This window comes from Corvus kubaryi, unplaced genomic scaffold, assembly GCF_017639235.1.
Source record: "Corvus kubaryi isolate FWS band 111438036 unplaced genomic scaffold, C.kubaryi_AGA036_p1.0 137, whole genome shotgun sequence".
NCBI lineage: Eukaryota > Metazoa > Chordata > Aves > Passeriformes > Corvidae > Corvus > Corvus kubaryi.
The window spans coordinates 28,791,133-28,818,660 of record NW_024580671.1 but is presented as its reverse complement, the minus strand read 5'-3'; the positions used below and the strand labels follow the sequence as shown (position 1 = coordinate 28,818,660).

The 27,528-nt window shown below is 39.8% G+C and overlaps 1 protein-coding gene across 1 annotated transcript in view; it reads left to right on the top strand.

Moving 5' to 3' along the window:
• The first annotated feature begins 218 nt into the window (after positions 1–218).
• The window catches only part of ABCD2 (ATP binding cassette subfamily D member 2), a 44,187-nt gene continuing 16,877 nt past the window's right edge, over positions 219–27,528 (top strand). The window contains exons 1-6 of the mRNA XM_042018309.1: positions 219–1,380; positions 2,730–2,910; positions 7,067–7,188; positions 10,006–10,174; positions 13,290–13,384; positions 14,816–14,961. Of these exons, the coding sequence (XP_041874243.1) occupies positions 457–1,380; positions 2,730–2,910; positions 7,067–7,188; positions 10,006–10,174; positions 13,290–13,384; positions 14,816–14,961 (1,637 nt within the window). The 5' untranslated portion in view covers positions 219–456. The remainder of the gene's footprint in view (positions 1,381–2,729; positions 2,911–7,066; positions 7,189–10,005; positions 10,175–13,289; positions 13,385–14,815; positions 14,962–27,528) is intronic.

The window sequence follows — 27,528 nt, the reverse complement described above, 5'->3', positions numbered from 1 at the left end:
GGGACCCGCCGTGAACCCGAGGCCGAACGCCAGGGGACCCGCCGTGAACCCCGGCCGAACGGAGCGGAGCGGAGCGCAGCGCAGGAGTGGTGCTGCTGATACTGCTGCTGCCGCTGCGGCCGCGCCCCGAGCTATAGCGGTTGCGGCCGGGGCGGCGGTGCTGAGCGGCCGGGCCGCTACCGCTACCGGTGCCGGTGCCGGTGCCGCCCCACGCGGCACAGCCAATGGTGGTCGGCGGGGCGGGCTGCGCCGCGCCGGGCTGCGTTGTGCAACGCGCCGCGCTTTGAAGGCACCATCACCCCTGGGAGGCAGCGCTCACTCGGCATCTATCACGGCAGGGCGGCTGGCGGCAGACCGGGCCCAGCGCCCCGATGAAGACCCGGCGGGACCGGCCTTCCCAGCGGGCATGAGCCACCCGCGCTAGGAGCGGCGCGTAGCGGTGCCCCGGCGGGCAGGATGGCCCACATGCTGCATGCGGCGGCCCGGCGGGTGCAGTGGAGCAGGGCGGGCGCTGCGAAGAGGGCTGCGTGCTTGCTGGCCGCGGCATACGGGCTCAAAATCCTCTACCCCATCATCCGCGGGCGCGTGAAGCGGGCGAGTGGCAGAGGCGGCATGCAGGATGAAGGGGGCCAGGGGGCCCCGCACTGCACCGGCAGCCGGGGCAGAGCCTCCCCGGCCGTGGACGCGGAATTTTTCAAGCAGCTGCTTGAACTCCGCAAACTGTTCTTCCCGAAGCTGGTGAGTGCCGAGCTGGGCTTACTCTGCCTCCACTCGCTTGCTCTGGTGTCCAGGACTTTCCTCTCCATCTATGTGGCCGCCCTCGATGGAAAAATTGTGAAGAGCATTGTGGAGAAAAAGCCCAGGAGCTTTGTCTTCAAATTAATCAAGTGGTTGATGATCGCAATCCCAGCCACTTTCGTGAACAGCACCATACGGTACCTGGAATGCAAGCTGGCCCTCGCCTTCCGCACGCGCCTGGTGGATCACGCCTATGAGACCTACTTTGCCAACCAGACTTACTACAAAGTGATCAGCATGGACGGGCGGCTAGCCAACCCTGACCAGTCCCTCACCGAGGACATCATGATGTTCTCGCAGTCCGTGGCGCATCTCTACTCCAACCTCACCAAGCCCATCCTGGATGTTGTGCTCACTTCCTACACCCTCATCCGCACAGCGCGGTCCCGGGGAGCCAACCCCATCGGGCCCACAGTCCTGGCTGGTCTCGTCGTCTATGCCACGGCCCGCGTGCTCAAAGCCTGCTCGCCCAAGTTTGGCAAACTAGTGGCTGAGGAGGCTCACAAGAAGGGCTATCTGCGCTTCATACATTCACGCATCATTGCCAACGTGGAAGAGATTGCCTTTTACCGAGGGCACAAGGTAAGGAGGAGAGAAATTGGAAGCATTGGGGTCGCTCCTGCAGTGCCAGGGTGGATCCATGCCTCCCCTGATGCTCTTCTTGAGCACTTTGGGTCCCTCGGACATTTAAACTTGTTTACAGCTTGGCACTTCCCATTTCTTAGGAAATGCTGTCTCACAAGCAGTGTCTGGGGGGAGCAGATCACAGTTCCCTTGAACTCTGGCAATGTTGTGGTTTTGCAGATGGATCTTATGCTTATCTAGAAAACTCATCTGCATTACTGTTTTTCCCCCACCCAGTCCATTCTGATTAACTTTTCCAGACTTCTTTTTTTCCAACCACGTGTATAAACTACCGTATTTAATTCAGCAGAAATAGCAACCATGGCACACCAGAAAGTCTAGGGGGAAACTCTGTGATAGCTCAGAGCACACTACAACCTTTGACACTCTTTCACATAGCTAAGCAAAGATGTAGTCATCAGTCTTAAAATAGCTTAAGTACAGTACTTCTGCAATCACAGTTACATAAACCAGTAGCTTGTTTTAAAGCCACCTTATTAAGGGACCTTTAATATTTTTATTAGAAGTGAATTTTGGCCATAATACCTTTCAAATACAGTTGGGAGAAAGTTGTTTCATGCATGGAAATGAAAGCTGGAAACCAGCCTGAAGTATTACTCTTTCAGTTCAAGCAATGATTATATAACATTAATGGTTTATTTTTGTAGACACAAACGTTCTCAAAAGCTCTCTGTAATAATGTTTTAAGCGCAGCTAAATTAAACATTTTCTCGATTCCCACATATAGGGGCTTGAACTGAATATATATTATATTGACTTGCAACTGTCTTTGACTTGTTAAACCTCCTGGGATACTTCTCTCTTTCCCCAGACTGCTTGCCAAAACAAGCAGCATTGCATTTCAGGAATTAACTCTGCAACTTTAAGTCACTGGAGATAATTGATCCCCAAATGCTTTCCAATATAAGTTTCTGTTGCTGTGAAACTCTACAGCTGCAGCTTTATTAAAAGGATGTGAAATCAATCTTATTTTGATTGTTAGAACCAGCTCTTGTGACTACTATGTTGTTCTTGTATATATTAGAGATCTTAAAAGAGTTGAAAACCTGTCAATGTTCTGTCGAGGGACAATGGTGTAATAAGAACCAGGTCCACTGACTTCCATAAAGCTGTGCACTTTTGCTGTGAGACTGCAGCACATTGAGAATAAAGTACCACATGGCAGGTGTGACTCAGAAGTGACAGCTCTGGGTACCCGATTATTTTATGTACACATGTGAACATATCTTGTGCTACATGTGCTTCTTTGTTTCATTGTATAAATTACTTTATTCTGTTAACCATAGGTAGAATTGAAACAACTGCAAAAAAGCTACAAGGATTTGACAGATCAAATGAATCTCATTTTGTCCAAACGTTTATGGTATGTCATGATAGAGCAGTTCCTGATGAAGTATGTCTGGAGTAGCTGTGGTATGGTCATGGTCGCTGTGCCCATCATCACCGCAACGGGATTTGCAGATGGCGGTAATACCATCTTTTACCTAATTTCTAAACTTTTCCTTAAAGTTATGTCCTCAAAAGACTGTAGTTCCCTTGAGTGCCATTCACATTGATCTGTATTTCACAGACTTTCTTACAACATCTGTGTCTTACGTATAACTTGCAAGCATAGCAAGTCAGCTGAGCAGAGAGCAACACAAATGATCCAACTTGGAGTGTAAGCCTGATAAATAGTATGAAGTCAGGACTTAAAGGACCCTTGTATCACACGAGATTGTCATGATTATTGCAATCTCCTTTTTCACTAGTCACTGTTGGAATGGCAGGCTGATTTTTGCAGTATCTCCTTTTACCTAATGATACTACAAACTTTCCTAGAACGCTTATCTTCTTTTTCTTCCGTAAACCATATTGTAATTACAGGTAGTTATAGGTAATTTCTCTTATTGTTGACCTGTTGGAAACAGCAGATTCTCCCTGACTCCCTGGGAGAAGGTAAAATTCAGATTCCAGGCTAGGATGGTATCATTTTTGACATCCTATCACAAATTTCCTGGAAGTGAAATGAGACTCAAATAATGTTGTTACTGCAGATGCTATTAAAAAAAAAGAAAAAAAAGAAAAAGAAGAAAAGAGCAGAAAGAAAGGTATTAAGGAAGATCCCTTAAACACAAATCCTACAAAGTTCTAATTTGTGTACTTGGAATTAGGAATGAGTGAATTCTTTTCTGTGCTGTAGTTCTGTTTCTTTCTTGGTAGTTATATTCCAGGTCAGGACTATCCAAGTGGACAAGCTTGGTAGACCTGTAGGATGGCTTTGTGCAATGCCCATGTGGTTTAGCTGTCTCGCAGTTGTGCCAGTGCATGGCTGAGTGCTCAGCTCCCTGAGCTGCTGCCCATCAGGTGGCTCAGGAGGGCACTATATCAGCACCCTGGCTGGCATCCTGGGAACAGCTTCAAAAATATCAGGATGTCTTGTTCCAAACAGAAGAGGCTGTACAAAGGCATTTCACCTCACAGTGAAGGTTATTATCACAACAGAAAAAGTGATAAGAGTCTTTCTGCTAAGATGGGAATGGGTACAGTCAAGAAAAGGAGCGTTTAACCACATGTTGTAAATGTCTCCTTGGTATTAGAGCATGAATAAAAAAGGACTTGTATTCATGCTAAACTAAATAACATTCCTGTTGCTCATGTTTGTTCTTTTGTTAAATACATTTCAAATGTGGGAGAAAACAGAGATGCAGCAGTGGTTCACATTGCAAAGCAGAATTATATTTTCTACCAGCAACCTAAACTATTAAAACATGGGGTTTATTATTGGGTCCTGGGGCTTACCATAGTGATGGTTCACAAACATAATACTGGCAGCACTGTCAAGACCAGTTTGAGGTATTACAGGTATTCAAAGAATCAAGAACACCTGAAATTACCATTGACCTGCTTGGGAAAACAGTGCTTCATGCCTCAGCAGATCAGACACAAGTTTGTTCACATCTGAAGGAAGAGACGGTGGATTTATTTCTTTAGGATGAATCAAAATAATCAGGGGTATGTACAAAACTGGTACCATGGCCAGGCTTGAGACTACAGGTGTAAAGCCATAGGTTTTGTACACTTCTTCAAGGAGGAGAAGGAAAAAGTAAAAAAAAAAATTCTTCAATAATAAGAAAAAAGAACCTTCTTTGACAGTGATATTTCTGACTGAAATTCTAAAATTTTGTTGTATATTTCAAAGAAGAAATTAGCTGGCAAAGACAAGATTTCTGTTTGATAACATTTCTCATTCTTTTTGTATTAAACCATTCATGTTCCAAATGTGTCTCAGTTTATGGAGAGTAACTATTTTTCGAAGCAAGACTTTGATTTCTCTAGACACAGTGAACACTTATTTTTGTTTATAAAACAAGTATGACTATCAATTACATAAGTGAAGAGGAAAATGGAAATGTTAGTTTCTGTATGAAACAGTCTGTGTGTCTGTTAAAACGGGATGCTTTCAAACACAGGAGCCAGCCATATGAAAAATGATTTGGACAAAAAGTTCAAGAAAAGTATTGTCAGTGAGTTATATAATGTAAGAGTTTGTCTTTTTGGACTGTGAAATGCTCATAAATTCTATATCATTTCAGTTTTTTAAATACCCCTAAACTGACTGATGCAGTGGCTTGTAGAGATCCTTAAACTCTTGCTAAATGAGCTGGCCTGGGTGCTGGAAGCAGCCATCAGTAAATTCTGCATTTACATTAAGGAGGAATGCTGCATTAACATACTTAAACCATACCTGATTGCTAGATGATTTAATTGCGGTGGTTCTACATAGCAGGGGCTGCATGAGCTACAATCCCCACAAGATCAGCAAAAATCAGTTGTTTCAGAAGTAAACAGATTTCAAATCAGCTTTTACTAATGAATTAACTGAATTATCCCTATTCACTAAATTTATTCTTCTTGAAGTGGAAATAACTTTTTAAAGTGAGAGCAACATGAGCAAGAATTTTTTAATCTTTCCTTTGTGAGAGCTTTTCTGTATTTTTTTTTAGAGCATGTCTCTCATTGTGTCTCAGCAAGATTGCATACAGCTAGTTGACAGTGTGCTGATATAGAACTGAAATGAAAAAAAGTCATTATTAAAACCAGAAAAAATAACATAGATGTTGTATGTGTGTATATACACACACACACGCATATATATGAAAAGTTATGATGTAGTAATTCTTAAAAGTTTTTCATTAATTACCCAGTGTATTTCACTGTAATACAGTGTATTTCAGTGATCTAGTTATGTAGGAATACCTTTATGGATGTGTAAATGAAAACAAAATAGCATTTAGATTTACCTAATAAAGACAGAAAGACACATCTGGCTTTGGTGCTGCCTGTAGACTCTCACACACCAGATTTCTAGAATCTGATCTTGTCAGGGAGGTGAGAGTAAAAAAATACTGTTTGCTCTACTCTTGCATGGCTTGACTTAGCCCATGAAATTTAGTGGCATTACACCTGCAGGGAATTCCTCCTGGATTTTCTTGATCATGAGTACTGTGGAAACATGGATGTTAGTAACAATTGCTAGTACGGGAGTTGACACAGTATCCACCTGTTACTCTGCGTAGCGTGAGTCCTCGCATCAGCTTAGTTTTAAAAAGAAACTTAAAAAAAACTTCAGGAAAAAAATAATATCCAGATCCCATTCCGCAAAAGATTTAAGCAATATATAGAAATACATATAAAATTATGTGATGAAGAAAACCCTTGAGATCTTTCATTATAAATCTTTTATGTGGAAAATCTTTAAGAGTGGTTTACTACACCAGTAGTTTGTAGTTGCAATTATTAACACTGAAACAACATTTAGCCTCAAAATAGTCAGCTGCTTCTTTTAAAATCTTGTTTCCTTCAAGAACCAAACCTTGCAAGTTGAATCTATAGGTCCCATGGTAGAAAGATGGTATATGTAGATATGTTAAATATACTTATATCTCACGTTATCTTCTATAATTTCTGCTGCTGTTTTCTCCTTGCCTTATGCTGCTGACATTCTTATGAGACAACTTCTTTCTTTGGAGCAGGAGTATTCTTGTTAACAGGGTGCAGTGTCATAAATAAAGCATCACAACTTTGTTTTGAGGTCAGATGAAGAGAGAAACTTCATTGTGAGGGAGAGGTATCCTACTGAAACCATGCCTTTGATACTTAAAAAGCTTACTGCTTTCTTATAGAAATATAATTGTGTTGCCATATTTACACAAATGTGAATGGTTCCTTTTACATGAAGTCAGTAAATAAGTAAGGCTGAAAATTAATAGCTACAAAAATGTTTAAAATTATGCTAAAAATCTGTTTCAGATCATTGTTTAGGTTTCACTTCTTTCATGTTTTGAAAAATTTATGTTGTATGATGATATATTAAAAGGAAAAGTGATCCATGTAAAAATAGATAAAATAATAACATGTTTTGCCTAACACAATGGATTCCATATGCTCCCACTTATTCTTTTTTACCAAGCTATGGTAGTTACATTCACCTGTTCTTTTTGAAAAGTTGTCTTCATAGATCTAACTTTTTCTTAAAAAAAGAACAAAGCTGCTCTGTAATAGCTCACATTCTAATAATAATTTAATTTGTAGAGATAATTTTCAGCAGAATATTTTAACAAAACTTTTTTTTTACTTTCAGAGTTGGAAGATGGCCAGAAACAGGCAATGGTTAGTGAAAGGACAGAAGCTTTTACTACATCACGAAACTTGCTGATCTCTGGAGCAGATGCTATTGAAAGGATTATGTCTTCATACAAAGAGGTACTGTACATTCTGCGTGCATGAAACAGAAGGACAAAAAAGAAAAACAACTTACATTTAATATCAAATACTTTAAAAAGTAGTGCAGTTTTTAAAGGCAAATTCTATTGCAACTAAATCCATGAAGATTTTTGAACTGGTAGTTTAATGTTTAGGGTTAAGTCGACAAAGAGTCTAAAGTGCATGGTTGCCTGTATGATGCAACATGCAGATGTCATTTTTAATACTTGTGTTCAGGTGTCATCAGAGAGTGATAGAAGTTCCTGGAATGTGAGTGATAAAAGTTCAAATTCCTCTTCTGTTTGGAGCACAGACCTGAATTCAGGCTGTCTGCCTTCAATGTACTGGGACTCTTCTGTTGTAAGTGCCATAAAATAATAGAATAGTTTAATTGTAAGGGTCTTTAAAGTTCTTCTAGTCTAACCCCCCCCGCCATAAGCAGGGACATCTTCAACTATGCTGGACTGCTCAGAGTCCCATCTAACCTGGCCTTGAATGTTTCCAGGGATGGGGTATCTCCACCTCTCTGGGCAACCTGTTCCCATATGAAAAACAAGGAGAGTTGAATACTTATTTCCAGGCCACTTAAACTATAAGGCTGTTTTCAGTATTTGTGAACCTGTTAAATTATAAGTAATTTTGCAAAATAGAGAATTTTTAGCAGGAGAAAGTTCACCTTGGACTACAAATAGTCTAGAAGTACAGAATGTTCATCTGGAAGATCAAGAGATGTTGTTTCAGGTTCTTACCCAAATTCCAGTAGAGTTGGGCTTTGATCTGTTTTCTCTCTTGTGGATTTCTTTAAATGCCAGCTGTTAAGCCAAAGAAAAGTGAGGCACTGCTGTTAATCTCCTCAACATTTCCTTCTGAATGTTTGTTCTTCATTTTTAAATTGGTGTTTGCTCGTCCCTTTGGTGGGAACCCCTTTTCCCAGTGCAGTGGGAGGAGGGACACATTAGCTAGGCAGCTAATCAAAGACTATGGATTCTGTTGTTTGGAATCCAGCCATAATAGCTACAGCTTGGTAAATTGGAAGAGGAGGGGTACTTTGTCGCCTTGAGATACAGACTTTGACAAAGCCAGAGTCAGCTGTTTTCAGAAGGAGTCCTTCTAATGGGCTGTGATTTTTGACCTATGCTCCTTTAGTGTTCCCCTGCTTGGTCTCTGCTCTCAAGATACTGCCAGATAACCTGTTATACACTGATGTAATTTCTATTTTGTTTTCAGCATTTAAGTAATTCATATAATGTACATGAGGACTTAGAAAAACCATGGGTTTATTTTTTGGCAAAAAAAGTACCCACAAAGCAGTAGAAGAGGAACTGAACAAACTCACTTTGTTTATAACATGGTAAGATACTAATCCAGACAGCATGAGACCAAGGACCAGTTCTATGAATTTCCATCTTAATTTTATATTTATGCTTCTCTTCAAGAGACACTACAGTACTCCAACCACATTGTCATTCTCATTTCATGATTCAGGCAGTTTCCAAAGGACAGTGTACTTCAACCCACGTCAAGTGGTGGTGCATTTCCAGTTCCTGCCCACCTCATCCACCAAGGCAGCCTCCTTCAAGTCAATGTAATTCACTGTGCAGATGAGGTGGGCTCAACTTTTCTTTGCAGTCAATAGTTTAGGTGGTAGTATTTAGTGTTCGAACAAAGGGAGTTTCTAGTGTCATGGTAGAGAAGCTTACTTCAAGTTATGGTTCTCCAGGGGCACAGTTGGTTCAAGTTTTCATTTATCACATGCTGGATTCTCTCCATCATCTTCCAGTGAAATGATGCCCATGTGGCCAGAACTGGCACTCACTTCTGAGTCTGGCACAAACAGTGAAACTTACAGAAGAATTGCAGAATTATTTCCAATTCTTTCCAATAATCTTGGAATTATGTACACCGTAGTGAGTGAACTCTGTCATGGGGTGTATGTATTTAACCACAGCAAGCCAAGGGTTTTATAATCTTGATCTAATTTTGTTGCTATTCTTGTCCTCTCTGCATTTTGTATAAAAAATGTATCCTTTTAAAACCATCTAGTAACATATTTAAAATAAAAGGCCTTGGCTTAATTCTTTGCTACCAGCCGATGGAGGCGGTTCTTTGGGAGCTCTTGAATAGGAGCTCTTGAATAGCCCATGAATAGGAAGTTACAAGGTCCAGGGATCTGTTGTTTCTGTATTCACCAGGTGAAAATTCTGACAAATGGACCAAAAAAAAAAATTGAGAAAGCCTTCCAAGAGCTCTCACTGTCTTAAAAATGCTCAGTTCTATTCTAAGGTGTCAGATTTAGCATGCAGTTGATAGAAGACTCATTTCTGGTTTGTACTGTATTTTAGATTAGGGTGGCCTGGTGCTGCCTCTTTTACACAGAAAAGCACACTTCTCCCACAGGAGGTTTCAGGAATACAAGCAAGTAAACATAAATAATTGTAGATGCCTTTTTTTTTCTCACTTCTCTGGACTTCTGTTTTTGCTGGAAAATGCAGAGATTTTGTTTCTTGTGTACCAGGCTTTTTGTTTTCAGATGTGTTAGTAGCTGTTCTCTGCTCATTGAAGACTTTACAGATATGAGCAGTCTCTACAGCCTCTTCATTTATTGGAGCTATCATAGCTTACATGGGCTTGATTCAAGCTGTCCTTCCTGCTGGTTGGTAGGAGCTACAGGTGGCATATGGGTTAGCACAGAATTTCGAGAAATGCAAATCGATAGGTGTTGAAGGATACATTGTTGCTCATGTTGATCTTTGGCCAGACATTTCATTTGTAGAATTTGTGAAGTATAACTGAAATGAGGCGCTTGTTGTTTCTCAGGTCACTGAGCTAGCAGGCTACACTGCCCGTGTCTACAACATGTTCTCAGTCTTTGAGGAGGTGAAAAGAGGTATCTACAAAAGAACTGCTGTTATTCAAGGGTCTGTAAACAACAGCAGGAGTGAAGATAAAGCAGAGTTGCACATTGATGGGCCCTTAGAAATCAAAGGTAATTAATTCATATTTGTATGAATTTCCCAGGGGTGGTGGGGGAGGCACGGTGCCGTGAGACGGGAGGTGAAAGAGGGTTTTTTCTTTAACTAATCATCCTCTCAGCCTTAATACCCCAGAGACCATGTTGCCTTCTATTTTAACCCCCTGCTGCCTTATGACTCTGCCCTTATGGTGTGCTTTTCCAATACACAAAAAGGCTCAAATGTTTTCTGTAAAAACTTTCAATGAAAAGGCATTTCAACTAAACTATTATTTGTGATGGTGATCTTAGTATTTTTACACTGACAGTGCCTGTTTTCCTCAGATAGTTCATTTTTTTCAGAAAGCTGAGACTGTAGCATTTTCATCTTTAACCATCACATTATTTTGTTTGAGATAGGAGGAAAAAGACAGATTGGTTCAGTAGTTTGTCCCAAAAATACTGTGTTTTCCATTATTAAAGATCAGCTTGTGCTTATTTTTTCATAATTTAGTGGGAATCTCAACTGAAAATGACAACTTTACCCTTCTCCTCACCTCCCAAATGATTTGATCAATATATACTTTTTCCCTCCTGACCCCACCCTGTGTCTTTCTGGTGCCATTGTCTTTCTGTCTCCACCCTCCCTGGAGCATTTTCTCTGTACATCTGTTTCTTATTGTGCTCCATTACGTGCCACCTCTCTGCCTCTCGCATCCATCTTCTCTCTGAGGTACTTAAAGGCAGCTTTTGCAATGGGTTTTTCTTCATTTTCCCAACATACCATTTCTGCTGCTGCCGTCTGTGGTGTTGAAAAGCCTCATTCTCTCCCTTTAGCTTTTGAAAAGTTAAGCGTCAGTAGAGTTACAGGCCCCAAAGGGCTCTTTGTGACATAACTTCTTGCAGTGATTTCAACAGTGCTGCCCTTCAGCTCATATTTCTCAAAGGTCTTCTGACAAGGTTCATCATAACAAAGTCTGATGCAGCATGGTGGATAGGTGTGGAAATAGCTGATGTCTTAATCTTGTAGATCTTGGTAATACTTGGGTGATGTTAAAAGAAATGGCATTTTATAACTGTTGCATTTTGTTATGTACATGAGAAAAGGTTTGTAGTTCCTGGAGCAACAAAGTAATTTGGGGGGTCTTTTTAGATAACTGTGTTTAAAATCAAAACCAAATACAGTTCAGATATGCAAGTGTGCTCTTCATGTTCCCTTTAGGTCTACTATATCTAAACCCCACTCCTCTTTTCTCTGCAACCTTTTCCCAAGATTTCATTCTACTACAGTCACACTTTTCATCCAGTCTGAATTCCTCCTAAGCCATGGTGACTAGCATTTGCTCTTGAGTAGTTGTAGCTCTCAGAGGCAGCTAGCCAAGACCAAGCATTGAGCACAAGGATTTAAGAAGAATTTAGGCCAGATGAATCTAGGCCACAGGCTCCACATTATTTTATGACAAGTCCTATTGTAATACTGGTTTTCCTCCTTTCTTTGGGTCATGATACTTCAGTAATCCCTGAAGAGTGGATTGTGTGTGGATAAAAGTACACGTGCTCACATACGTGTATGTGTCTGTATTGTTAGAGAAGAAAAATCTTAATATTCAGCTTCCCCAATGGCTCTTTGAACACATAATAATAATTTCCTTTTGAATCATCCAGTATGTCTTTGTAACTAAGCAATGTCTGTTTTGTGCCTTGCATTTACTGTTGTCAGTAATAGTGTGAAAATATGAGAATGATAATAGTATTTTACAGATAATAATACTGCCTTATAGTGTATCTAATAATTCAGAATTCTAAAAATTAAATAGAATTTTGTACATCTTGTACAAATACTGTCCAATTGTGTTTGTGATTACACATAAATATACTTTAAAAGCATGGTAAAGTTGCAATCAAATGCTGTGAAGTTAGGATTAGGAAATGAGAATTAAGTTCACTTAATTCTTACTAGCTGAGTATATTTTATCATAGATTTATTTTAACTACAACCTCTCCACTGTATCAAAGTAATTTGTTTTTAACAGAAAAACACTTTTTCCCCTATAATCTCATGCTGTACACCACAGAATTGTTTTAAGTAAAATTGCTTTTAGGATAAAAGAGTGCTTGGACTGATACTTGGCATAAAAATTTCTGCCCGGGTTGTTATAGTTTGGCAAAGTTGAAAGCAATTGAACAAAGTACCTCTAAATGAAAAATGTAAGACTAACCCTAACTTAAGGAAATGCAAGCCTTTTATAATTAACTAACTAACTTGGCCTTTGTTACATTTTTCTTTGTTCAGATTGGTTTAAATTATAAATAAACAGCTTTCTAATACAAAGAAAAATGTCTTTCCTTTGCATCTTATCTATAAAGGTAATTTCTAATATTTTTCTAGGAATCCAGCTAGTCAGGTTCTGTTAGACAAGGCCATTAACAGGTGACTGAGAAGTTAGTTAGTTTTATTCTTTTACTGTTTCCAGGACAGTTAAATTCAAAGTCCTTGTGTTGCAGAGTACCCAAATGTCCAATAGAGATTGTATATTTAATTTTCCAGAAATCCAAATGCCAAGTGTACCTACCTGACTGAAATGTACATGAGTTTCTCCAAATACTTACAAGGCACGTTTACAGTGTCTGTGGCATTAAAAAGAGATGGAAGCAAGCCATTAAATGTTTGCTCCTTTGCTTTCGTTGCTGGAGGAGACTGAAAGGTACTCTGACTTTCAGAGCTGGTAGTGATTCCTAATTAAATCCTCAAAATAAGTTTAACTGGTCTGCCTGTGGCTAAGGGTGTCCTTGAACTTTTTTACTGCTTGGTATTAAACAGCTGTTTAAAACAGAATACAGAAAATACAGGTAGAATTTGAATGAACACATCTTTATCGTGCATCACATATTTATGATGCATGCTGTGCATTGTGTTTAGGATCTAATTTAGGATTCATTGCACATTCTTGCCTACTGTTAACAGTGTCTTTTGGACTAGCTAAGATTTATTGTACAGATTTTCCACTAGGGGAACCTGGAGCACATAAAAGAGTAGTTTCAAACACTAGTCCTTACTTGAAAATATACTCAGTTGTGCACAGAGGCTGTCACAAATGGTTGGTTAATAAAAGGTTTCACAAACTCGAATTTTTATTTTTTTTCTTTCTAGGGAAAGTAATTGATGTTGATCAAGGAATTATTTGTGAAAATGTTCCTATAATTACTCCGAATGGCGATGTGGTGGTTTCCAGACTAAACTTCAAAGTAAGATGATATGCAAGAATCTTCTGATTGTTGCCATCACATTAACATAAACAGCACAGAATTCATATACCTTATGTTAAGTACTTGGAGGAGCATATGGATAAAAGGGGAAGTCCAGAAAGGTAGGCATAGTAGCTCAATAGAGGCAGACATACGTAGTTTGCTCAGAGAAAGAGAAGGGAGGATTTCTGTTGCTGTTGCCAGGTGAAAAGCCAACCTGAGATTTTTAAAGGTGTGTATGGGAGTATGCATCCATCTTTAGTTAATTTCAATCAAATTGGGGTGCTTTACTCACAAAGTCTTCTTTAAAAGTCTGAGGCACAGCAACAGTGAAAAAAATCAAATCCATAGTTTTGCTTGATCACCACAAAGAGCCGTGCTGACTAACAGCTTACAGCATAGTTCACAAGCCCAATAGGGGAGCGTTTACTCAGTAGAAACTTGTATTGTTTTTAAAAACCTGTTCCAGACACCTCTTGGTACTTGTTCACAATTTTAATGACTGACCTTTACTGAATTACTCCCATATGTATCCTGATCTGATGTTCCAGTGCAGATGTCGTTCTTTTTAAAAAGAGTTGAAGTTATCAGAAATAAATTGAACAATTCCAGCAGATCTTTTAATTTAGCTAAAGCAAGGTGTTTCTTTTCCTCTGAATTAGGAACTAGGAGGAAAGGGTCCTAGCTATGGCAAACTTGCAACAACTTCAGTGTAGGAATTTCAGATTTGTAAAATTACAACTCTATGATCAAGCAGACGTTTATATTTATTCATTTGTCTTGAGAGACAGAAACAAAGAAAATATAGAAGTCAGTATATTTTTGTAAAACATAGATAATGACATTGTGATTGTGCATAAATCTACACTCATATATACACAGGGTAATGGTCAAATGAATAAAAAAAAATCACTTGGCATCACAGCCAAGTTAACATAGGTAATTAAGTGGGAAGGGGCAATGTGAAATAAATTTTCCAAATCACTTGATTGGCCTCCCATACCTGCAATTAATATCACAGATAGGCACAGTACTGCTTGATACACTGTTAGCACCTTTGGACCGAATCTGCATTAGAACAATTGATTCTGACTGTGATTTATTGATGCTGTAATATAATCATATTACATATTACATTACATGTATATAATAACATAATATATTATTATAAGCATTACTATTATATATTAATGTAAGCATTAGTTTATAGAGATACTCAGACATAATAGAAATTATTTTCATTATCTCAGCCCACATATTTTATCTAATGCTGCTGTTTCCAGAATAGTTGCATGAATACATGTAGCTGATCAATGAAATTGGTAGATAATTTTATATAAATGCTTATGTAACTCCCTCTTAGGGGTCTTAGACTCTCTTGTGCCACATAGGCTGCATAGTAACATCATTGCATTTTCACCTCCTTTGCAGGTCGAGGAGGGGATGAATCTTTTAATCACTGGACCTAATGGCTGTGGAAAGAGTTCGCTCTTCAGAATTTTAAGTGGTTTGTGGCCTGTCTATGAAGGAGTTCTCTACAAGCCTCCTCCACAACACATGTTTTATATACCACAAAGGTATGTGTCTTGCTGAAGGTGATGCCTCCTACCTGGTTACATGAATTTTGACCCTTCTCACGTTTTTAATCTGTGATGTGTACACCCAAGTTAAAAGGTGGTAAGCACAACCTCAGCTGTGTGAAGTGTGTTAAAAAAAAGAGATCTTTTCTCATTGGTGATGCAACATCATTAGTCATTGGAAAGGGCTCACATGTGTGTGTTCCTCAGATGGCTAAAGACTTGAATAGTTGGGATCATGGGAACAGACTGGACTCTGAAAGAAATTTTAAATAGACCTAGTATATCTCAAATCTGATTTCCTTTAAAACCAAGGGTCAAGACAAGTGAGAGTGGTTTGATTCTTAAGTGTTGAAGTAACCAAAACTTAACTTTCACACTGCAAGAGCACAGTGCAATCCAACAGTAACTGCAGATTGCCTTTTTAGTAATATGTGCACGTTTCACTAATGGAAGCTTGGCTTTGTTGTGCTTTCTTTATACCCTGACATGCTGTTGGACTCTCAGTACATACTCTTGTGCAATTGGTTGTAGAATATTTCCTTAGAGACATCTAACTATGTTGTTTTGCAAAAGCAAAGTCAAACGCTGAATCTTTGCTTCCTGTAGTTCATTTCTTCCCATGTGCAAAAGAAGTATTCATGATAACAGTTTGTAGCCTTGTTTAAAAGGTACAAGCTATTAAGATGAATGGAAAATGTAACTGATCAGTAGATTTTGCTTGCTGCAGGTGAAGGTAGCAAAGAATACTGCTCTATAATTTTTTCAAATATCTGTGTAATTTATTGCTAGCCATTGTCATTTTTCTGATTCACTCAAGAGTTTTATTCAGGAGTTTTGAGCAAAACACTTTATTAAATGTTTTTCAAAACATTATTTCAGAATACGCATTCTGTGGAACATCCTTAAAATGGGTTTACTCAGAACAAAAGCTAATCTGGATTTTTTTTTTTGAAGAAAATCTTGAGTTTCAGCCTTGTCCTTCCTCTGTGTGATCCCAGCCCCCTACTCAGATCAACATCTGTGGCTGGCTTGCTTACACCCCTTTCCCTTTACTTTTGTTCCCTTTATTCTGTGAAAGCATACAGACTCACCTTGCATTCACGTGTATTTGCCAAGGTGCTGGTGGAGGGGATTGAATCACATCTGCTGAGTTTTCCTTTCCATAAACATGGTTCTTTGTTAGCTGCTTCCTCTAACTTTGCAGTGCTGGAAAAGTTTGTCCAGCAGACCTCTTCTTTGAAACATTTCAAAAAGTTTTGGTCAGAATTCACCTGACATCTTGCAGCCCTCTTGACCAAAGCCATGTAGGGACTGGCACATGCAGTCCATCCTAGTAGAGTCCCCAAGAGGAAGGGTCCTGCTGCAATGTCCTTGCAGAATCCAAGGGACATTTTCTTAGCTCAGCTCTGTGGCTCTTCTTGAGCTCTGTGATTCCCTTCCCAAGGGACAGAGCTGTGTCTGGGTAAATGGGACAACAGTGAGTGACTAGTGACTGAGAGGACTCTTCTGCAAAAGTTTTAGGGCTTTTGTGTGGATTGTCTTATGTGGTCCAGGCTTTTTTTTTTTTACCTGTAATCTACCTGTGAGTGTTTTAACAGTTCATTTATTTGTGGCCTAAATAAATCACACATTCACTTGGAGTTTTTTGTCTGTCCCTGGCTCTAGTATATATTTAGGATTTTTGTAGTGGTTTGTTAACTGTCCGGAAGTCCCCAAATTAAAGAGGTTTGTTTTGTAAGGTCCTGCTGGTGCTAATTTTGCTTATTAACCCTGTGAAAATTGCTGCTTTATCAGGATTACCTTCTGTTTGTTTATTTTTCTTAGATAAAATTCTGTGAATTCTAGACTGAAAAGTAGAGTGCCCTGCCTACATTTCATCATGTTTATATTTCATCATAACTTTAGTGAAAATTATTCCTGTCAATCTGGAAAATGTTCTGGAACATGTTCCATCTGACAGGGTCTGGGAGGTGGTGGGATGGGATCAACCTGGCATCAGCCTTCCTCACTCTTTTGTTTGGTGGATAGGTGAAAACTGTGGGACAGCAGAAGGCTCTTGAATTGGTGGATGTCTATCAGAGCAGCAAGTTAGGATGACATCCCTGTGTTTATGTGTATACATTACATCTCTGGTCTAAGACATAGAAGACGGCTTTCCATTAGTGGACACAGTTACCATTGAAGCATCTGCATTCCTGTGGCTGAATTTAATTCTGCATCAGCCCATTTTGAGTCAAACGTGGGAAGCCTCATCTGCACACGTGAATGGTGGAGAATACAGTGACTACTGAGTAACAAAATACTCCACAGTAAATAGGAGCTCACTGAAAAGATTATTTTTTCATTTCTGTTTTTTAATGTTCCAGCATTGTATTCCAGAAATGTGTGGGAAATCATGTGTCTTTGTCGAGTTCAAAAGCTACACACATAACTGATTAATTAAAATGTGAATTAGCTCATTGTATACTCCAAATTTCATCCACACTGCAAGTGCTTTGTAGTTAGCATTACTTAGTGGTTTGTAGGCTTTAAAACAGAGCCTTAAGAATCCCTGTCTTTTTGGGTTTCTAGATTACTTAGCATAATTATACTGCTTTTTTTATCTTTTGCTGTGAATCACTGTGAGGGCATTTTGTCTCCCCTTATATAGGGCTAGGCCTCGCAGAATTTGTCTGTAATCAGTCATAGTTCTGGTGGACGCTGATAGGACAAACTGTCCTTTTGGGGAGAAAAAAATGCCCTTTTGGAGAAAAGTTCAGGAATTTCAGGGGCTCTGCCACTGTCCCTGATAGGCCTGTCCAAGAGGAGAGTGGGCAGAAGAGAGGGCAGGCAGAAGAGAGGGAAGCTTTAAGAGCCTTTAAGCAATCCAGCATCATTTGGTGCCTGAAGCAGCTTGTTGTATCAGTGCTAGGAACTGGTCACACCTCAACAAGTTGTCAGATCTCATTGGAGACTGAGTAACTGGCAGAGTATATGTTCTTACCCATTCTTCTACTTCTTTCTGCCCCTCTTTTGCAAAGTAAAATTCATTTGTGTTAACCACCTCTTTGCATTGCTCTTTTAATCAACTGGCCAAGAATGTAGCATGAATAAAAAAATAAATACTTGTGGCACTCTAGTTGGTAAGGAATCACGATTCCAATCAGAATCCAGAAACATCATTTTAAATAATAAATAATTAACAAAAGTATGTAGTGGGTAACATGAGTAAAGATATGTTAACATGCTAAAGATATACCACGAGATTTATCTGAAGCACTTGGGAATTAGCCTCTCATAGCCTATCTGAAAGTAGCCTATTTCTCCAGACTGTGCCCTGTTTCTACTCTGTTGGTCTTAAACTTGGGAGGAGACTCCATCTCCATGGAATTAAAGAGCTCTAGCACACAATTCCTCCTAACATTTACTCCAGCTTTTCTTGCTCTCCAATGAAAATTCTCAGCTTTTTCAGTTGTAAGGAAACCGATTCTGCACATGTTGGCGCTCATTTCCTTAGTTTGATATAAATGCCAGCAAAATTTCACACCTACATACTTGCAGGTTACCTTGACAACAGCACAGGAATATTCCTCAATATCTCTACACCATAAAGCTGCAGTAAAGCTCTAATTACCACTGGGTTATTGAGCTAAATTGTTAATAATTTTCTGCCTGCTGTGTCATATTGTCTTATTTGCATGGAGGCATGTCTCATGCAGTCTCTGTTGGTTCCATAACCTTTGATCATGAGTCTTCCTAGCACAGCACATATCTAAAATGTCCATCAGCATTTTCTCTGTCTTTCTTGAGGACTGATTCCTATAGAGCCTGGAGTAATACATTGTACTACTTTCTCCTCATCCATTGTCACTGGTTTTTCTCTCCAGATTGTTTTTATTGTATTTTTGGGAGAGGTGTGTTTCTCCAGTAGCATGCATAGTTTCTCTGTTACTGTGTGTGCCATTCTAGTAGAAGACCTAGCCAATTTCTCAGCAGTCACAGCAATGGTCCAGTTCTGTATTCTCTCTCTCTCCTGCTATTGCTCATTCAAGTAGATCTCTAACATTTCTTTCTTTCAACACCAGGGTTATCAAATCCTAAAAGGGAGGCAACCAAAGATAAACTGGTATTAAGTGTTGTTTGTTCTTTGTAATTTAAAATTTATATACCTATATCTTGCTGCCTTCTTGTTAATGCTAGGATAGTATGAAATGGCACAGTTTAAAGGTTCATCTGGCCCTCCTAGGCTTTTTGGTTTCACATACATCTGCTTTATTTCTGGTATTTTATCTGGAGCTCATTTACAAGTCTTTTCCTGTCTGGCATTTTTCCTTTTGTATTCTAAAAATATCCTTGGATACTAAAAAAAAATTGCATCAGCTACAGAGATATTTTTCTTCTCCTTAGATCTATCGAGTAATCCAAATGTCTGATGTGATTTGCCTCAGGTAGTCCAAGGATATTCATCATGTGGATGAAACCAAGCAAGAATGTTCCAGTTCTAAGTGATATAAATAATAAAATGATGAAATAAAAGTAATTTTTACATTACAAGCACATGAAAATTTGAAGATTATAGTGCAACTCAAATGTTGTCTTAAGCATGGAGTAGTTAGTAGTGGCCACTCTCATCCTGAAACAGTTCTTGATTATGTAAACAATTTAATCTTGCAGAATTGCTGTTTTTCACTTTCAGATAACCTATATGACATATGGAAGTTTGTGCAAATGGAGTATGTGTCTACATGGTTCTTCTGTATCAGACTATTTTCTCATTAGTGTGTGGTTTGCTGCAGAAGTAGCCTGAATGAACTGCTGTGCAGATATGCCTATACGAGTTCTGTTGCCTCATCTCACTTAGATTGGCTCAGATGTCTCTGCCCTATGTTGTATTCTGCACATCCTAATTTGTTGTCAGCTAATACTGCTTTGTCTTTAACTATGATCCTTCTAGTTGAGTCAGCTGGAGTTAAGCTGGACTCTGATTGCACATGCCAACAGTGCACCAGCAATTGTCATTGCCCTTCAGCATTTTGCTCATAGTGCAGCACCACATGGACTTGTTCCTTCGATACTTTGCCATTGGTTCATATCATGCCCTACAGATACCTGCTCCCTGGCACACTGGATCTGTCTGTCAGACTTGCTGTTACCAAGTTCATGATGCTCCTTTTCAATGTGTTTATTTCCAAAGTTCACTGCTTATCTGACAGATGAGAAAAAGGTCTTTGGTAGATAAGCATTAACAAAAAACGTAACACAACGCACTTCATACTGTGTGCAATAGTTTGCATACTATTTTGATATAGTTATGCTTTAAAAATTGCCTGCTACTTTGTATCTTATTTTTCCTCTTTTGAGATTAATCCGTTCCAGACAGCTTACCTCAGTTCTGCTGTTTGTTAGAAACTGTGGCCTTGCATCTGATAGGGCTGTCAGGCTCTCCCCTTGGCCAGGGCACAGCTTCTTCCATTTCATCTTTTTGGCATTCCTATAGAAATGCTTGCACTTATCCTTCCTGATTGATGAAAGTTCCATCTTTCCTCAGCTAGAACAGAAAAGTTCTTGCCTTGCTGCCCTGTAGGTTGGCTGAAGCTTTGCCTGCCAGGATCTCTGTGAAACCTCTCCATTTCCTCTGAAGGCTCACTCACAGCTGTAAAGTTCGAATGTTTATTATTAGGTCTGTGTGCTGACTGCTCACAAGTAATGGCAGTACCTCTTGGTAGGACATCATGTACAAAATTGACCAATGCTGATAGTCAGAGGTGGGAAATGGTTTTGTGTGTTAGTTGCTTCTCCCCCCGAGCCATGCCAGGTGTCTTCTCTACTGCCCAGACACAAGAGTCAGCTGATTAAAGCATAGTTTACAGGTATTTTCTGTTATTAAGGAAAGTGTTGCATAAATTCCAGATTGAAGTACGTAGTCAACTTGCTGCATTGGGATTTAGTTTGGGTTTAAAACGTATTTACATAAATCCCACATTTAAGGGCTACTGCTAAACTGGTATTTGTGAAGGACTTCAGCATTCTTTGGGGTTTTGATCCCTCAGTGCCTTCAGACTGGGGCATGTCTGGAGCAAGCTGTGGCTATGGGAGATACCAAGAAGACTAAATGTTGGTGAGGAACTGAGATATGTTGATACATACTCACCTTTTCCTCCAGGCATCCATGTATGTGCCAAACTGTTTATGGAACTTCATTTAAAAACTAGGAAAAATAAGCTTTGAACTTTTTTAAAGTACATTGTCAGGCTTGACAAACATAATTACCAAGTCATTAATAGATTATAAGAACTGAATACATGGCTGGTACTTATAGGATCTATCCTGCAAAACAATGACAATCTATTTGATCTGTGTCAGGTTCATTTTGCTGATACAAGCAGCTCATAGAATCATAGCATGCCTTGGGTTAAAAGGGACCTTTAAGACCATCTACTTCCAAACCCCTGCCATGGGCAGGGACACCTTCCACTAGACGAGGTTGCACAAAGGCCTGTCCAGCCTGGCCTTGAACATTTAGAGGGATGGGGTATCCACAACTTCTTTTGCCTTTAAAATTTAGTTTTAGTAGCAGTGCCAGGGGAACAAATTCACCCAGGGATTAACTGAGAACTCTGTGTAGTTTAGCAGTGGTACAAAGTTGCATTTTAGGGAGTAATCTGGTGGTTGCATTTACATGACCTAGTTTCTTCGCTAAGCTCCCATTAGAACTCTGTTCAGCTTGAGCAGTTACCTCCAGCTTAATGCACCTGCCTTGCAACTGTGCAACAAAGGATCTTTGACAGATGAACAGAATGGCAGCTGTTTACTATTTCAATAATATTTTACCCAGGAGCATCATAAAGCACACTTTCAAATGCCTTATGCATATCAAGTAATGAGAAACGATTTGGTTACCTAACAGTGGGAAGCACTGGGAAGCATAAACTACAAAATCTCCCTGACATAAAAAGCTTAATATGAAAAGACTGAAAGGATGCTGGCTTTTGTAAGGCAAGGACAGCTGAAAGCTCTAATAACAACTGGTATCAACTTCCCTGGGAATAAGTCCTTTCTCCTTCCTACTATAGTTTTCAATCAGAAGCTCCATTACAGTGCTCTATGTTTTAAAAAATCCAGGTAGTAGACATAGCCAACACCTCCTCCTTCAAAAGAAGGTAGTAGTTCTTCCCATGCCCTTTAGGCTTTGCCATTTGCCTGCCCCTGTGTCCTGGGCTCCAGAACTTCAGAACTGTGTCCAGCTCCAAGGTCATTCATCCTTCTCCAAGCTTCTCCATGGTCTGCTCACTCTGACACATTTCTTAGTTTCTAGTTCTGTGTTTGACTGCCTGTAGGCTAAACCTGTTTGCCCAAGACCATGTCCAGATTTTGAATATGTCCAAGGATAGACTCTCCAGCCTCTCTATGGGAAACTTGTTTCAGTGCTTGATCACCGTAACAGTGAAAAATTGATTCCAGATGCTCATATGGCATCTCCTGTTTCAGTTTGTGCCCATTTGCTCTGATCCTGTCACTTGACACCAGTGAAAAGAGCCCAGCTCTGTCCGCTTTTCACCCTCCCTTCAGGTATTTATATAAGTTGATAAGATCCCCTTGAGCCTTCTCTTCTCCAGGCTGAACACCCTCAGGTCTCTTTCCTCATAGGAGAGATGATCCAGTCCCTTCATCAGTTCTGTGGTACTTGAATCCCATCAGATGCTAGGAGCCCAGCATTGTGCAGCATCAGACAGACCTAGTCAGTGCAGCATATGCTACACTTGGTCCCATCTGTGCTAAGGTTCCTTGGCACTGTAGTGTTGAGTGCTCTGGTAGGATTCTCTTAGAAGTAAACAATGCCATTTGTCACTTCTACTGTCAGACCAAAGGATGTTGCCATGAGAACATGCTGCTTCACTCCAAGATAAAGACAAGGACACGCTGGCAGTGTAATTGCTGGTGCCAGGTGGGAGCTGCTTGCAGGCTCCTCTATGAAGATTAGCTGACAAAGTTTATCCTGCACCCAGGAGATAAGTGCAGTGCAGCACAGGCCTGAAGGCCAAGCTCTGGGTGCAGCAGAACTTAACACAGTGCAGCAAAGTATAGCACAGGCCCACTCAAGGCAACTGTTCCACAGATCACCAACTCCATAACGCACAACAGTCTTCCAGCTGGAATCACTGCAGCTGCTTGTCCTGTGTACTAGGCCCAGTTTAGTAGAGGACACCATTGACTACAAAGACGGCCAGGGGTAACTAACTCAGACTTACATAAGTAACTTCTAGGTGAGATGAATCTCTCCTGCTGACAATGCTGAGTAGTCCCCACAATACTGGATTTTTCACTTCATTGTTCTTATGCCAATAATTATGTCATGGTCTTGTGGGAGAATGTAGCAGGTGGGCTTTTTGTTCAGTTCATCATGTGTGCACCTACCTAGCTTAGATGGGAATGTGGCCTCCCCAAGAGGGAAGACTTTCCCAGGCTTGGTTATTTGCCTAACATTTTGCATTAATTATTCCATATCAATCTTTGTTTCTGCTTATTACTACAGCTCCCTTGCAGAGTGGCGTCACATACCAATAATGCTTATAAAATGTCTGTAATAATGTTCCATGTATCCATATACATGGTGTGTCTCTATTCTGTCACGTTCTGTCCTGTGTAATGCAGTGTTTCACAGCAGATTAGAGAAGGAAGTCAGTGCAGTGTGTGGCTTCTCACTTGTTGGCAGGTGTTTCACTGCAGACACACTATTGCTCTATGAATACTTGTGTATGGAAAAAGTTAGGCCATGGACAACTAAGCACTGTAGAAACCCAAAGCAAAACCAGCCTTTGCTCTAGAGGCTTTGCTGTCTACACTTCCTCTTCTCTGTGAAATAAGTTGTCACTTCTCATCTACAAAACTATGAACAACTTGGGATCATTCTAAAAGGGGGAAACTTGCTCGTTGTGTTACATTGCTGTGGTAAAACTCAGAAACACCTCTTAGGCTAGAGTATGCCTGGTGGGACTGGCAGGCTGGAACCTTATCCAGAACAGCTCATTGTTCTTTCTTCAATTCATTGATCTTCATGATCATCCATCCAGATAATCCTTTTATCATCAGTACTGCCAGAGGTATGAAAAGACTGGGTGTGCAAACACTGGAAGTTTAAGAAAAGGAGAGTATTTTCCCTTCATTTGATTGATTCATTGCATGTGGTATAATTATTTCAGAATGCATTAGCTGCTAAAATTTTGTAGCAATCGTTTGGAGTCTGATTTTAATTATACATGTGTTTTTGTGTTTTCTCTGCTGATCACAAGATACAAACAGACTGAACTGAATAATTATGCGAATTGTTCACCTTGAACATTTTTTGCCATCTGGCCAGTTCCAGTAATATTCTGTCTATACATGATCTTGGTAATAGTGAAAAATCAAGAGATGAGATGATACCTGAGTATGAATAGCACTTTAATTTAAAGGCTTCTTTTACCTTTCTGGTTATTGTGTGCTCCCAGATTGTTTTCTTGCAGAAATGTGCACAGCTTTTTCACAAAAAAAAAAAAAGCCACAGAGTGATTAATGTGATTTTTTTCAGCCTTTGATACCAGATTCTAATTATATGCGTTGAGAATTCAGCCTTTCATACTGTGCATTTCATTTCCTGTTAACTATGTTCCTTGGCATTATGGTCTTTAGTGCTCTGGTAGGATTTTCCACTCAGGTAACTGATCTATCTGAAATATTTAGAGGATGTTTCTGGCTAGTTCTGTATGAGTGGAGAGCAAAGTTCAGTGTAGGGTAGTTTAAAGACAGATCAATTATTTATATATTTAGAAGGGTTACTGAAACTTTAGCTGGCCCTAAAATCCCTTGAACTAGACACAATGTAATAAATAGCCTGCTGTGTTTTTTAAAATTTTGATAGCTATTATTTATTATTTTTTAACTCTTTGATGATAGCACCTTCTGTGTGAGAGTAGTGGATACAACACTACTGAAAAAGAACTTAATTCACTTTCATTCAAGACATTTTATTTTCTCAAATTTGTAGTGGTGGTGCCATCTTTTTTTTTCTGTTTATTTTATTAATGTCATCGAAGAATTACTAAGAATTCAGTTACTTTAATTGGTGGAAGCTGTTGTTTCTTGTTGATCACCGTTGATCAAGCATTACTGTTGGTGAAAACTGGAGTTTTTACTATTAATCTAAGTCAGGAGCATTGCAATAACTGGAGTTTTGCTGAGGTGATTCCAGACAAAGTAGAGCACCTCCTAAAATTACAGTCTTGGCAAGCAAGGTGATGGAGAATTCAAATATGGGGGGATCCCCTAGATGGTCGGGCAGAGATGTCGAGCTTTTGAAAAATGATCCAAAATATTTATGTTGTAGGTAAAGGGAGCCACCTAGAGTTAACCTGTAGGAATCTCTAAGTATAAAAGTATGTCTGATCTTCTGCCACTTACTGCAGCTTAGGTGCCAAACTGAGAGCTAAATGTTAAACCCATTTATCTCTCCTGAGAGCAGGCACCTAAATAAGATTGGAATCCCCTTTAAGTATTTTTACAGTGCTACTGAAGGATTAGGATAGTTACTGGATTTTACCTTAAAGAGCATTGGGGAAAAAAAGACTGGTACTAAAGTCTCCCTTCTTCCGGTTGAGGACTCTGACTAGTATAGTATATAATTAGGCTCTTTCCAATAACACTCTCTTTGGACACGTGGTTCTTGCCTCTTAACAGTAGTTTCCTTGCTTCAGTGGGAAGATTAGAAGGTGCCCTCTGTTTGACTCCTTTTTAGCCAGGACACTAGCCTAGAAAAATAGCAATCTGATGTGCTGCAAGCTGAGAAGAACTAACCCTGAACCCAGTTCTTGGAAGAGCTATGCTAACCATAAACTTGTCATACAGGTCCTCCTCTTGCATCTCTAGTAGCTGCAGGGTTTTGTGTTGGACTTAAAACTGTTGCTCTAATATTCCATGCTGTGCTGAACCTTCCAAGGAATTAGACAACATTTGACTTTCTGAACTGGAGATTCTTCAGCGCAAGCACTGACTTCTTAAGGTCTTTCAAGTTTCCTAGGAAGGTATCCCCATGGCTGGGGCTTGGGCTCCAGTATCACCTTTTTAAATAGAGATGCCTAAATTTGAAATACATTTTACTTTAGTTGTCAAATAAAGCATGCTGAATTACATTCTGAAGCCATCCAATCTCCTTTGAAAATCCAAGCTGCAATTTATCTGAAAAGGAGAATCCCAGGTGTAGTGTTCCCCTTTTTCTCTCCCACTTGGATGTATTAGAGATGCATCTTGTCAGCCAGAGACAGATGCTTTTATGTGGGTCAGGCAAGTGTTTATAGTTGCTTGTACATAATTCCTCCACATAACTTTGCATATCTGTGAGAATAATATTGCAATAATAACTGCAAACACACTTGGACAGCAAATGGCAAATCAGGTATTAATCGCTCAGTCGGGGCCATACAGATGGGTCTCAGAACCACAAGCCACACATTTTTAGACTTTACCTGCCATGGAGGAAATGTTAATTTAAATGTTAATAATAAACCTCTAAAGGTGAGCTTTAGACCGTACCTGAAGGCAGTTCCTTGGGTACTTACATTGAACTAATACCCTTTAACTTCTGCTGCCAGACACCTAATTATGGTTTATTTTTGGTCACTTTGTTATTCCAGGGTGCTTGTAGTTAAGACTGTGACCATTCAGATTGCTTTACAGACTCTCAGATTCCACATTGATTGCTTGCTGTAATTCTTTAAAATAAAATTATGGATGTCAGGACAGAGTATCAGTTCTGTCAGCACAATTTATTTTGCACGGAAGATGAAAACACCTTTGAGTGCATTCAGGAAGCACTGGAAATATTCCAAGTGGATATGGCTTGTTCTGGTTTTGGAACAGAAATTTCTTGACATCTGAGCAAGTTGTCTCACTTAACTTGCTACCCCAAAGTGTGAAGTCCTCTTCTCTCCAAGACATCAGAGAATTACTAGATGTCAGTACAGCCTGGCTACCATGTGCAGTGATCTACAGTCCCTTTGAATTGTGTGATAGCCTTTTCTCCATGCAAACATCTCCAGCACATAAGTCCTCTGTTTGGAAACGCAAGGGCTGGTATGTCCTGCAGAATGTTCTGTAGCATCTGCCCCCTTTTCCCTTCCCAGAGCTGACTGCAGTGAAGAAACTGTAGCATCAGCAGCACTAGCTTGTCCTCCCCCTGTGTTTTCTCAATTATTATGCCAGGATTGTACACAATGTCATGTGTCACAAGGACCCTGGGGAATTGTCCATACCACAGGCTTCAGATAGCAGATTCTTGATACTATCTTTCTTTAAAGCCTGCACTGGAAGGAGGAAGCCATAAGCTTGTTTCTAGCAGAATGAAGTCACAATGCTGCAAGGTGAAGTGCTAAGTGCACCAAGCTAAAATTGGTCATGCGGTAAAGCTGTCAAACTGACTGCAAAACTATCAGTTTATGAGAACTGAAAGTATCTCATCCAATAAATGCCTTCATATCCCAGAAAAACAGGCAAGAATGAATAAGTTTTCTTAGCTTTTGGAGGCTTGATACCAAAGCTTTACAAAAGGATTAA